This window comes from Narcine bancroftii, chromosome 1, assembly GCF_036971445.1.
Source record: "Narcine bancroftii isolate sNarBan1 chromosome 1, sNarBan1.hap1, whole genome shotgun sequence".
Classification (NCBI taxonomy): Eukaryota; Metazoa; Chordata; class Chondrichthyes; order Torpediniformes; family Narcinidae; genus Narcine; species Narcine bancroftii.
In genome coordinates, this window is record NC_091469.1 from 434,518,669 (window position 1) to 434,532,536 (window position 13,868).

Here is a 13,868-nt window from a genome sequence, read left to right on the forward strand (position 1 = left end):
AGTCCAACTTTACAGAAATAAATAAATGTTTTTCATTGTTCAAGTAATGATGAAATAACTCACTAAACTACTTTTAACACAACCCGAAAATGACAGATGCTCAAATCTACATGAGAGAATTCCAACTCAGGCTAATGAACAAATACAATAACAAAATATACTTGTAGTCTTTACAGTATATATAAAAATAACATTACCATCTGATATGCATTGAAGTTATTAAATTATTAACTTATCAACTTATTTGTTGTAAAGTAAGGCTTGTCTGCAAAGTACTTCCATTAGAAACATTATTAATAGTTTCAAAAACAAACTTCCAATGAACTCAGTGAGTGCAGCAGCATCTGTCAGGAAAATAAATTTGAGTCAAGACCTTGCATAAGGACTCAGTTTTGGATGAGTTTATATGGAAATATAACATATAGGTTCCGTGTGGATGATATCTTACTTCAACTGCCTGATGCTGTCAATATATTATAAGGATAGAACTTGGCTTCATTACGAGTCCAATGATGTGAACGCAATGAGTTTTAAAAGGACCAAGGAGAACCAACTCAGTATGTTTAAAACTGCAATTGGCACAATAAAGGAGCAACTTCAGAAGAACATGTGACAAATGCAGACCTAGAAAGCTAGAAGGCCAATTTTAGATTCCATTTAGTAAAACTCATCAGAACAAGGATTTTCTTAAATGATTCTAAGAATATGTGTCTAATTCTCTTTCTTAAATTTAAACCTATGTAGTTAAGGAATCTTTCTGTGCCCAACAATATGAGGATGTCTTCTGCAGAAGTCTGACCTCTGGAATCAGGGGAAAAAAAATTCTAGATTTTCCTATGAGTTTTTCTCTTGGACGTGGATATCACTAATAATGCCAGTATTTAATCCACAGTTAACTGATATCATAGAGTTGCTGGTGGACTTTTTTTCTCAAAAGGTATCCCAGAATGTCCGAGAATGAGTTCTTACAAAATTTTGTCCCACTGACAATAATAGAACATGGTACATATTCAAGTGCATTTATGTATGGCCTGAAGTTGATTGAGGAGGTGGGGGTGGGGAGTGATTTCATGCCCAGACATTTGAAGACTAAATGTGGATGGGAGATAGTCAAAGAAGCATTTTTGCGGTGTATCCTATATAGAGAGTGTGCAGATGATGAAAAGAAGATATGTTTAACTCAGTAATAAACAACTTGCTTTGTTCTGAAAGTTGATCATTTTGTGAGTTTTGTCCAAGCTACAACTAGGCAAATGGAAGGCATTCCTTCCTACACATCAGGACCTCTACCTATATTATGGAAAATCAGGAAGTAAGCCAGTCATTAAACCTAACCTTTGATTTTTTTTTTCCCAGAACCCACAATAATCAACAATAACCTCCAAAGTAGTTCAATGAATGTCATCTCCTGCTGGAAATGGCTGTTGCTAAACTCTTGTGCAAAAACCTTTCTTGACACTCATCAGTCAAGCCAGAATGGAGTTCAGGCACTGACACCATTGTTATGGGTGGAATTCCGGTGTTGAGGAACTTAGCGACATGGATAAATTGTAGAAACCTGGGTTAAACTTGGAATGGATGGGTTTGAGAGGGGATCTGATAGAATAGCAGCAGCTGATTTTTCATTGATTTCAGCAGAATTTACAGTTTCATCAGATTGCCATAAGGATAAATGGCTTCCAGTTTACCTCATTTTCCATGAGAAACTTTGTAAGGGCCACTGAGCTAACCACTTCTTCCAAGGTTACAGTATAGTGTCACTTTTACATCCCTTTCAAACAGAAACAATATGTCGTGATGCTGGAGTTTAAGTGTAGGAGTACTTTTAATATTGTAACAGTTTAAAGTTTGAGTGCCATGAAATATGGTTGTATAACTTCCTTCTGCAGACTTAAAAGAAAAGCAAATGTGTACAGGCAATAAAGGAATATTTAATTCAACAGAGCAAGAAAAACCTTTGATCCAACTAAAGAGAAATGATCAGAAAGTTTTGAAAACCCGTGTATAATAGATACCTTGTATTTTATCTATCCCTGGAGAATTCGCCTGTTTTCCGTACAAGGGTTCAGTTGGGGGAAAATAAAACCTCCCCGTTATTTTCTTACATTCGATTATAGGGTGATGTTGACAGAGAGGTTGTTTTAGTCATAAAATGAAACAATTAATTTATCCATGTGGTCAGCGTCACGGCGGGTGGAACAGGCAGCCTTGCTTTCATTTCGGGAATTTGAATTCATCTGTGGTATTTAAAACTTCAATTCCTTGTCGCCTGAACGTGCCAACCCTGCAACTTAAAAAAAATAACAGGATGAGCGTGCATTATAAATAGAGAAAATTCACTTAATCCAGCTAAAACAGACGCTGAGGGGACTCAGCCAGTCAGGCCGCACCCGGGGACAGAAGCTGTCAGTCAACGTTTTGGGTGACGACCTTTCATCGAGACTAAAGCAGGAAGGGGTGGTATCGAGCATATCAAGGGAGGAAAAGTGGGGTGAGAAGCTGCGGGCGGGTCTGAGAGGTGACAGGGTATTTGGAGAGAAGGTGGGAATGATGGAGAGGACGGTAGAGGGGGAGACAAGAGAGAGAAGACAGAACGGGACTAGGATGGAAGAGATGGAAACATTGGAACCAAATAGAGGCGGGGGCTACCTAAAATTGGAATTGGAGTCTCTCCATCCTCTCAATCTTTGTTTAAGATTCCAACATTTGGATTTTTGTATTTCTCAAAATAACTGCGTCCAAATTCTTATCTTAAGTATTCCTGCCACCGAAATCTCAGAACCTGGAATCTCCCGGTCCGGAGAGAAGCCCTACCCCTGTTCAACATGATTGCCCCTCTCCTCAAACCCGTCCCTACCCCTGTTCAACGTGATTGCCCCTCTCCTCAAACCCGTCCCTACCCCTGTTCAACGTGATTGCCCCTCTCCTCAAACCCGTCCCTACCCCTGTTCAACGTGATTGCCCCTCTCCTCAAACCCGTCCCTACCCCTGTTCAACGTGATTGCCCCTCTCCTCAAACCCGTCCCTACCCCTGTTCAACGTGATTGCCCCTCTCTTCAAACCCGCCGCACCCACCATCCCACCAGTGGCACTAAACGAACGCCAAGATGTTTCGTCCAACCATTACCTGGCGAGTACTGTGGATACCGCAAGGTATATCCGGCCACGATCTGCCTCCTGCCCAGCCCATGAGATCGCGACAGCACACAATCCACGTAGATATCCCAGAAGAGTTGAGCCAGGTCGATGAACAGGGCAGCGTGCTTGGGCTTTTCCGAGAGTTTCAGGAAGATCATAAAGTCCCAGAGACCGCTGACTGTTTCGGTGACACGCAATTTCTTGAGCTCGACCAGGGCAAGGGAGGAGCTCTCCCAGCACTGGGGATCGATCTCGCCCAGGCTCATCGGGTCCGTGTTCCTGTTCAGGGTCGCAAGCCCCATGGGGATCCAGATCAGTATTAGCCACACGCTTCCGCCCACACACTGCATACTATACCGGGACTGACCTGACAACGCAACGGACAGCAGTGGGTTTAGTAACTTGCAGGTCGTTTAACGGAACACCAGCAATTTTCTAGGAATGTTTCTATGTCTGATACACACCCATGTATCTCACACGACAGACAACTAATTAAGGGGACATTCGGAAAGTAGGAAAACAACCGACCATTCATACTGGATATCTGCACCAACATTGATATGTGGACTGGCACGTCTAAACATGGAATGAAAAGGTTGGGCACCGAGTTCTGACACCAATTGCTCGCAACCTTCGGAGAGAGTAGCGAATTAGACAAAGCGATGCGGATTTCAAAATGCTACAAGAGGAATTGCGTTAGGTTAACATTAAGCGCATTGACCAAAACACCTTATGCGCATTTTTTTTTTGTGTCATATATTGATAGAAACGAGTTGCGATCTTTTAAAGAGTGGGTTTTCATCGATGTCAAAACGAATCTGTTGGTAGAGAAATGGACACCTGAAATTATTTTCCCCTCCCCCAATAAATATATAGCAGGGTCGAAACTGTTTTGGCTTCCTAAACGCTTATGCATTCTCTGTTCTTACTATTCCCCAGGAAGAGTTTTCGGTCCGAAACTTCAACTGTCTATTGCTTTTCATGGATGCTGCCTAACGCCGAGTTCCTCCACCACTTTCTGTGTGTATTGCTTCAGTTTTCCAATATCTCCAGACCCCCATGACGGAAGGAATATGTAGAACGGCGACTTAAACTTGCAGTCAGTTTGGTCTGGATCAGTTGTTATTTTACGAGGATTTATGTGAAACTAGATTGCTTAATAACGAGACTAAACGGTATAAAAAAAGGATCCACGTCAAGATAAGGAAGAAGAAAGCTAAAAATTATATTCTGAATATAGCCAACAGAATAATAAATGCAACAGTGAAAACAATGTAAAATAAACACCCGCCAAGGTCAAGAAATGTGCCACAGTAGTATTCAGCCCATCAAGTTCATGATCCTTCCGAGACTTCCCACCCATTTACGCCGGCCTATCCCCCTTTTCCTCGTGAGTTGCATCTTCCCAAAGATGCAAAGAATTTCCCCTAAATCCCCAATTATATTTATCAGCGCCAATCTTTTTATTTGTAGTTCCGATCTTGAATTCTACCACAGAACTGTTATATTTGTAGTCCTTTCCTGATCTTAAAGGCCATCCGCAACTTTGTTTTACAGAGAGAGAGTCCCAGCTTGATCAATCTTTTCCGATAAGTCAACGTCTTGTTTCTGGTTTCATTCTCTTCAGGAAAACAAATCCGAATTTAAGTTACAGGGGATGGGGACTGAAATTAGACCATTGTGTTGCTCCCCCCCCCCCCCCGCTTGTTATTCACAATGTTAGCTTCCTATCTGAAAGTACACAGGCTGTGTACAACACTCGATTGTACACATCTCACCAGAACAGCCGGGAAACTTACATTCATTATAGGACGAGATTATCTCTTCCAAAAGGTCGCATGGTTTAAATAGATATGTTCAGTATCAGATGAGAGAAGGGAAAAAAAAACCATGGCAAGGACATGGTTATATACTTACAAAGAAGATATAGTCTCTCTCAACCCTGCGTATTGGTTGAAGCCGGTCGACTGGGTGAACTCCTGGATTAGGCAAGATTGGGTCCTACAGTTGAGTTTGGACGTTACATGAATTCCACACATATATTTATAGTCCAATACGCCCACAATTTCTGCGTCAGATTATATTTTACTCTTTCTCGAGTGCCTTGTACAATGAACCCCGCTGAATTAACCATATGCAAATGACACCGATGATGGAATGTAACAGACGTCAACGCAGAGTCAAATTCAAGAAGTTGTTGGAAATACAAGTCTGTTAGCCTGGGACCACCTTAACCCCAATAAGTACTCCTTTACGTGGTCATCTTACAAGGACTACAGTCTTAATCTTACAAGGAAGAAACTGGCCCAGGAGGCGGTCTCTGCTTTCACGTTTGAAATGTATATGATTTGTCTCCCCACTTCCACCTTCATCTATCCAGTGTCCTAGTACACCTTGTCCTTTCCCCATCCCCCGTCCCTCCTCTTTATGCTTGTAATCTTATCTTCATGCCCTTCCACTTCCTTTTTCACGCATTCTTCAGGGTTAAAACACGATGGTTTCAGAAAATGTAAGGCAGAACCACTTGAAGATCGGCAACATTTGGAAATGAAAACAAAAACCTTTAAACCGACTTTGAATTTACTTGAGATCTTTGGGGCCTTTCAGGGAATTTCATATCCATCGAGTAGATATAAACAAAACCTGAAATATCATCGCTGTGTTCTCTCTCCGCAGATGCTGCCCGACCTGCTGAGTATATCCAGGGTGTTTTGTTTTTATTTAAGATTTACAGCGACTAGTTTTTTTTTAAAATCAGTTTCCCTCCAGCCGGCAGTTTTACTTTCCTAGACGGATTTTTGTTATAACTGTCAATACGTTCACTTTCAGGGTAAAGATTTACTGCACTTAAATAGCAATTAGAAAATGAACGGAGTGACGTGGTTTCGTCTGGATGCAGAGATCTGATTAACAAACTCGCACTCAGTTTGTGATTCTGAAACCAGCCTATGCTCCTCTCCTCTGTTTTCACCATAATTGAATAGGTATCGTATTGCTCCAAATTAATTTGAGCAGATGCTGATCCTCTTTACAGCAGCCACGTTGAATCGCTTTGAACGCAGCGAAACTTTCATAGCTGCCTCACATTGGTGGAGCTGCCAAGTGACATGATGCTCCAACTACTTTGGTCAACTTATAATTGTTCATCTCCAAAACCATGGCTCCTCTGGGCGCACAAGAATAGAGTCGTAGTGGTTTTGGCTCCATGCAGGATGTTTCCCCAGGTTCCCGGGAACTCCGTGATCTGTTTGGAGTTGAAGAGAGGCCATTCGCCCAGTGCTGCAGAAACTCGTTACCAAATAATTGTTTGAGGAACTCACCAGGTCAGGCTGAATCCATGAGCACAAATGGTCAGTCAACATTTCGGATTCGCCCAATGCTGATACCGAGCAGAACACATGTTCAGCATCTCACCAACAAGACGTGAACCTGATTGACCGCCTCACCTCGGTGTCCTTGGCAGATTATTCGTTGAGTAGAAACAACTCTCTCTCCTCAGTTTCCTCAAGCCTGACACCACTGCTGATCTCACATGCTCAGCCTCCCCACCACAAGTCCCTATCCCCTCACACTTTCACACCTCTCCCTCCTCAATCCCCACCTCTTCCTTTGAACTCCCCCTTTCTTCCCACACCACAACCCAAACAACTCTTTGTGTTTTTACTTCGATCATGGTGTCTGCAGATATTGTGCTTTCCTCTTATGGTTTTTGTTACTTGGTAGGAGATGTATTTTTCATGCGCAGACAATATTACTTCAGTACATTGTGTTTTTGTTCCTTATTTGTTTGGAGATCATTTGGACTTCTGCTACTAATACAGTATTTAGTGATTGTGTAAAAGTGATCCCGGTAAACCCCATTGATGGTGGAGGAGGGGGGGAAGGGAAGGGAGAGTGCAATCCCAGCGATGCTTTCTGCCACTTTATGGTCCTCTGGATCCGATGCTCTACAGCAACCGTACCACACTGTGATGCAGCTGGCTAGGATGAGGTCACTAGACTCTAGTTGTTGACTCTAGATTTTCCACCTCTTTGTATTTTGACTTCTTGTTGCTGATGAGCCCAACAACGTGGTGACTTCTGTAAACTTGGTGTCTCTGTTGGAGCTGGAGCTGGATTCAAGTTTACCATCAAATTTTGTTTAACAATACTTAAATGAGAGAATTGGGACATTTTATAATCATTATGATCCTATGTGAAAGCAAAGTTATTTTTATTGTACTGTATATTTCAGCCCCTCAAAAGTAGTATCAATGTAATAGTCGACCCCATAAATTTAACTAAAAATGGTCTAGAAAAATCGACTTTTACACAACTTTATGCAGACTATGGCATGCATCGTTGGGACAATGAGTACATGAGTTGGAGCATCATGTTACATTGGTACCAGATGTTAAGGAGACTGCATGGACTATTATGTTTAGTTCTAAATGGCATAATACAGGAAGGATGTGATTAAGCTAGATAGATTCAGACAAGATTCTCAAGGACTTCGCTGGCACTGGGGTCAGGGGGTGGGGGGGCTTGAGGTTTAAGAAGAGACTGGTAGGCTGGAACTATTTTTCCTGGAGTGAAGAGGCTGAGGGGGCACTTTACAGAGTTATGGGAGGATTATCGAAGTATATGGTTCTGGTACAGGTCAGTGGGACTAGGCAGAATAATAGATCAGCACAGACTAAAAGGGCAGAATAGCCTGTTTCTGTGCTGTAGTCTTCTGTTTCTTTGGTTTTGGAAAATTATGAAGGGCATAGATAAAGTGTACAGTGGTTGTCTTTTTTCCCAGTGATTGGGAGACTAAACTGAGAGGGCGTAGGTTTAAGGTGATAAGGGAAAAGTTTCAAGGGGATCTGAGAGGAAAGTTCTCCACACAGAAGATGATGGGTATATGGATCGAGCTGCCAGATAAAGTGGCAGGTGTGGGTCTAATCACAATCTTTAAGAGACACTTGGGGAGGTGATTGATAGGAAAGGTTAAGAGGTAGATGTGCCAAATAGGCAGATGAGACCAGCTCATGTAGACACTTGCACAACATGGACAAGTTAGGCCGAAGGATCTGTTTCCATGCTGTATATCTTCATTACTAATACTCTTATTGATTCACCAGCAGTTACTGAGCAACAACAATCTCAATATTGCTAAAAAAGTCAGTAAATGAAAATGAAGGCTGCACAGGAAATACAGAGATATATTAATGAACCATGAATTATGCAGGGTGCCACCAATTTTTTTTAACGTTTGATTTTGATTTTTCATTATTAAACAGGAGAGCACATCATTGCTTGTTTCAGATCATGTCAATGTCATCCAGTAGTTTACATATATAATACCTTTCCCTCCCTCGATCCCCTCCCCACCCAGGAGGAAGGGAAAGGTAGAAATGACATGAAGAAAGAAAGTTATGAGAAAAAGAAAAGGAAGGAAGGAGAAGAAGAAACGTGAGGCTGGGTGTGGCGTTGGCGCTTCCAGTGTGTATCCATGAAGACCGTGGGGCCACCCCCTTGTGTAGTCACTTTTAATCCATCTGTTAGTGACTCTCTATAAACCTTTTTGTCGGGGAGTAGTTACAGTCATGCTCCCGTGTACACCAGATATGGCTGCCATATTCCAACAAAGGTGCTGTGTCGGTTTCTAAAGTTATATGTGATTTTTTTTTCTATGGGAATACAGCTGTGCATACTGGTAGTCCACTTGCTAATGAGAGGAGGGGAGACAGACTTCCAGGTCATTGCTATGCATTTTTTTGCTATGGCCAGAGATATAAATATGAATTGAATTTGTAATTTGGTTAATTTGTAGCCTATGTCCATAAGGTTCCCTAGTAGATATAACGTCCAGGCCAAATACTTTGGCAGTTTCCGCAAAGCAGGACGTCAAGCGCTGAAGAGCTGGCTCTGAATGGGCAACTAAAGCGGCATCGTCTGCAAAGAGTAGTTCACGGACAAGTTTCTCTTGTGTCTTGGTGTGAGCTTGCAGGCGCCTCAGATTGAAGAGACTGCAATCCGTGCGGTACCAGATGTAAACTGCGTCTTCATTGTTGGGGTCTTTCATGGCTTGGTTCAGCATCATGCTGAAGAAGATTGAAAAGAGGGTTGGTGCGAGAACACAGCCTTGCTTCACGCCATTGTTAATGAAGAAGGGTTCAGAGAGCTCATTGCTGTATCTGACCCGACCTTGTTGGTTTTCGTGCAGTTGGATAATCATGTTGAGGAACTTTGGGGGACATCCGATGCGCTCTCGTATTTGCCAAAGCCCTTTCCTGCTCACGGTGTCGAAGGCTTTGGTGAGGTCAACAAAGGTGATGTAGAGTCCTTTGTTTTGTTCTCTGCCTGAAGAAAACTGAGGTTCTCCATCAGCCAGCTCCCCACCATGACTACCAGCCCCCCCACATCTCCATCGGGCACACAAAACTCAAAACGGTCAACCAGTTTACCTATCTCGGCTGCACCATTTCATCAGATGCAAGGATCGACAATGAGATAGACAACAGACTCGCCAAGGCAAATAGCGCCTTTGGAAGACTACACAAAAGAGTCTGGAAAAACAACCAACTGAAAAACCTCACAAAGATAAGCGTATACAGAGCCGTTGTCATACCCACACTCCTGTTCGGCTCCGAATCATGGGTCCTCTACCGGCATCACCTACGGCTCCTAGAACGCTTCCACCAGCGTTGTCTCCGCTCCATCCTCAACATCCATTGGAGCGCTTTCATCCCTAACGTCGAAGTACTCGAGATGGCAGAGGTCGACAGCATTGAGTCCACGCTGTTGAAGATCCAGCTGCGCTGGGTGGGTCACGTCTCCAGAATGGAGGACCATCGCCTTCCCAAGATCGTGTTATATGGCGAGCTCTCCACTGGCCACCGTGACAGAGGTGCACCAAAGAAAAGGTACAAGGACTGCCTAAAGAAATCTCTTGGTGCCTGCCACATTGACCACCGCCAGTGGGCTGATATCACCTCAAACCGTGCATCTTGGCGCCTCACAGTTTGGCGGGCAGCAACCTCCTTTGAAGAAGACCGCAGAGCCCACCTCACTGACAAAAGGCAAAGGAGGAAAAACCCAACACCCAACCCCAACCAACCATTTTTCCCCTGCAGCCGCTGCAACCGTGTCTGCCTGTCCCGCATCGGACTTGTCAGCCACAAACGAGCCTGCAGCTGACGTGGACTTTTACCCCCTCCATAAATCTTCGTCCGCGAAGCCAAGCCAAAGAGATATAACATTGGGTCCAGTGGGAAGGCTACCTTCATTATTTTGGTTAGTACATTGGCCAAATCCTACCAGAATAGGCTACTTTTATGCAGGACCAGATTGCATGAAGAAATGTTCCTTGCTCCACTCTGCATCTGAAGCATGTTTCTGGCACCTCTGGTTTTGCTTTGTGGATTTTTTGTGGTGTGAGATAGAGCTGGTGCAAAACATTGTACTGAACCAATCTGCACCTAGAGTTGATAACTGTTGTGACACTGTCCTTGCTCCATTCTGACCCACATCTTTCATTAATTGTAATACCCAGGTCTGACTCCCATCTTTCCTTTGATCTGTATAGCTCTTGTTTTGCAGTACCAAGTACATTCTTCATATAAATTTGGGCATGTTTCCCTGTCGAAGCAACCCTTCAACCTCACTAGGTGCAGGCAGGGTCATTGAGGGGCCCCACCTGTCCCTCAGGAATGATCTTAATTGGAGGAAACAGTGAAAGGTTCCATAAGACAAATCGTATTTGCCCCTTAGCTCAGGGGTGTCAAACTCAAATTCACGGAGGGCCAAAATTAAAAACTTGGACTAAGTCGAGGGCCGAACTAAATATTTATTGAAAATTTTCAACAACATCTGCATGTTTTCTCTTCTTTCAACATAAGTAATGTTAAACTTTTTCTTATTAAAATAAATGTTTAATAATAGTTTTGGATAAACTCTTTCATTGTTATTGTCATTGGCCCATATCCTTTAGCGTCTGAAACCGTGCACATGATGAGTCAATGAGGGATGATTAAAGCAGTGGTCTTCAAACTTTTTCTTTCCACCCACAGATCACCTTAAGCAATCCCTTACTAATCACAGAGCACCAATGGCACAGGGACGCGAGTGGAAAGAAAAAGGTTGAGAACTGTTGTATTGTGGTAACTCCACATCTGATTAGGTTAATTGTTAGGCAAGTGGTCAGAGAAGGACCCCCCCCCCCACCCCAAGAAAGGCTTAAATCACAGGAACAAAATAAGCTTCCGTCTCACTGCTCCCAATCTTACACACAGTCCTGATGTGGAATGTGGGGTTGCAGCTCCACGTTCACCCGAGTTCAGGTGCTGTCTGTGTGGAGTTTGTACGCTCTCCCCTTGTCTTGGACCAACAGGTCGGTCGCCTGACGAAGGCACCCGAATCCCCCGTTGAAACGCCGGTGTCCGGGGCGGTGGAGGAATTGGCTGAGAAGAGCGCGTTGCTCCCACCCCCTTCCCATGGTTGGAGAGGGATTAAACTGCGATCTCACGGCGCCGGGCTCGTCTCCAACAAAAGGAGCGGGAGGCAGGGTCCGCCACGCACGGAGCGAGGGGGAAGGCATCACCAATGAGACATTCGGTCCGGCATCGCCGCTGAAGTGCACACCCAGCGAGGATGGTCCCCAACTCCAGCCGCGTCTGTGTGTCCGGGAGCCGGGCGGGCTGAGTGCGGCGCTCCGATCCCCGGGATTCGGGACTCTGAGATCCCTCCACACCTCTGGCGTCTTCATTTTCACCTTCAGTGTGCATGTGCTATACTGGCGCGGCGGCCAGCGGGCCAACTCTAATATATATTTAATATGATCTTGCGGGCCAAATATAATTATATCGCGGGCTAAATTTGGCCCGCGGGCCAGAGTTTGACGTGTGTGCCTTAGCTGCTCAAAAGACATATGTTGTCTCCCTTCATAGTAGTCCTTGATGTATTGAATCCCCTGTCAGTGCCAAATCAAGATTTTATTGCACTTGTTCATGGGCACCAATTTATTTTGAATCAGTGTTGCACTGGGCAATATTTCCACTTTTTTCCCAGTGCATTTGTTAACCTCGTGCCAAATTGTAATCAGATGTTTCAGTGTGGGGTTGTCTGGTTTTCTTTGCTAGTAACTTGGGGTCCCATTTGTATATAAAATCTTTCACCATCCTCTCCCCCATTGCGTGCAATCCCATTTGCACCCAGGTGGGTGGTTCCTCCTCCTCAAAGAAGGATGTTAGGAACCTCGACTAATCTGCTAGATAATATTTCTTAAAATCAGGTAATCTTTGCCATCCCAAGCTTTGGCCCCATGTCAGTTATTTTTAGGGATATTCTGGGTACCTTCCCTTTCCAAATACATTTCTTTATGCTGCCATTCAGCACTTTGAAAAAGGATTGTGGGAGTGGAATTGGCAAGGATTGGAAGAGGTATTGAAGTTATGGTATCACCTTCATCACTATGCAGTTGACCCTTCTCATTAAAGTGATGGACAGATCCCTTCACCTCATCAAGTCTCCCTTAATCTTCTCAAGCATAAGGGGTAGTTAAGTTTGTATAGATTTTCCAGATTATTATCCGTTAGGCACAACAACACATCATCTGCCATTAAATTTATTTTATGCTCACAGTGACCCACTTTGAACCCCTTTATCAATTGATCTTTCCTAATAGTTCAATTGCTAGGACAAACAGCCCTGGAGACAGAAAACATCCCTGCCTACTGGATCTACTAAAGGGAAATATTGGTGATGTTTGTCCATTTGTACTGACTTTTCCCCACGGTTTAATGGTGCCACCAAATTGAAAAATGCTTGTGACTTTTTTTCTTAAACTTTGGACAAATAATATTGGTGTTATATAAGTCTTTCAGGATATGAACAGCATTTCCACTTCCAGTTGTGTGCATGACTGAATCCCCAATCTTGATTCAAAGTAGATATACCATTATAGAACCTCATGTTTATTTGGGGGTGGGGGGTGGTGGGGAAGACATGTTCATCAGCTAGAAGCGCCTGTAACTAGGCTGTATGTCTAAAAAAATAAAATTATTTGTTGTTGTACCAAATAAATTTTAGATTCAAATATAAAAGGAAGTATACAATGTAAGGGATTCATGCCAACTGCCCCTTGAAAGAGGCCACACAAGTAGATAGGATGGTAAAGTAGGCATTTGGCATGCTTACCTTCATTGATCAGGGCATTTAATATAAGAGTAAGGCAGCTATTTCAAACTTCTGGTTTGACCACACTTGAAGTATTGTATGCAATCCTCATCGCCCTGATACTGGAAGGATGTATAGCCCCAATACTGGAAGGATGCATAGCCCTTTTTCCCTCCGTCCTAGAGAATGGCGCCTCATTTGCCAGGCTGCTGTTCATTGACTTCAGCTCAGCGTTTAATACGATCTTTCCCCAAAGGCTTGGAGGAGAAGTTGTCCTTGCTGGGACTCAACACGACTCTCTGTAGCTGAATTCAGGACTTCATAATGGAAAGACCATAGTCTGTCCAGGTCGGTAACAGAACATCAAGCGCAATCGCACTGAGCACTGGCGTACCTCAGGGCTTGGGTTGTCAGCACGCTCTTGTTCACACTACTGACACACGACTGCATCACCAGATCCAACTCCAAGTGTCATCATGTATGCAGATGACACAGCAGTAGTTGGCCTCATCAGCAACAATGATGTCACACTAAAGAAAAGTGGTGGGAAATCTCATGAAATGGTGTGAGTGTAACAACATTTCTCAGCA

At 43.6% G+C, this 13,868-nt stretch overlaps 1 protein-coding gene across 2 annotated transcripts; it reads right to left on the bottom strand.

Annotated features, from left to right (window-relative positions):
• Positions 1-1,049: 1,049 nt before the first annotated feature.
• On the bottom strand, positions 1,050-5,460 carry LOC138751684 (protein FAM237A-like). 2 transcript variants are annotated; one of them, XM_069914277.1, is made up of 3 exons: positions 5,056-5,460; positions 3,128-3,505; positions 1,050-2,284 (listed from the first exon to the last, which is right to left on the bottom strand). In XM_069914277.1, exons 2-3 carry the CDS (start codon positions 3,486-3,488, stop codon positions 2,247-2,249), a joined length of 399 nt encoding a protein of 132 aa, XP_069770378.1. In that variant the 5' UTR covers positions 3,489-3,505; positions 5,056-5,460; the 3' UTR covers positions 1,050-2,246. The 2 variants fall into 2 exon arrangements, with proteins under 2 accessions (XP_069770378.1, XP_069770377.1); XM_069914276.1 differs by having other exon boundaries at positions 1,050-2,290.
• Positions 5,461-13,868: the final 8,408 nt, after the last annotated feature.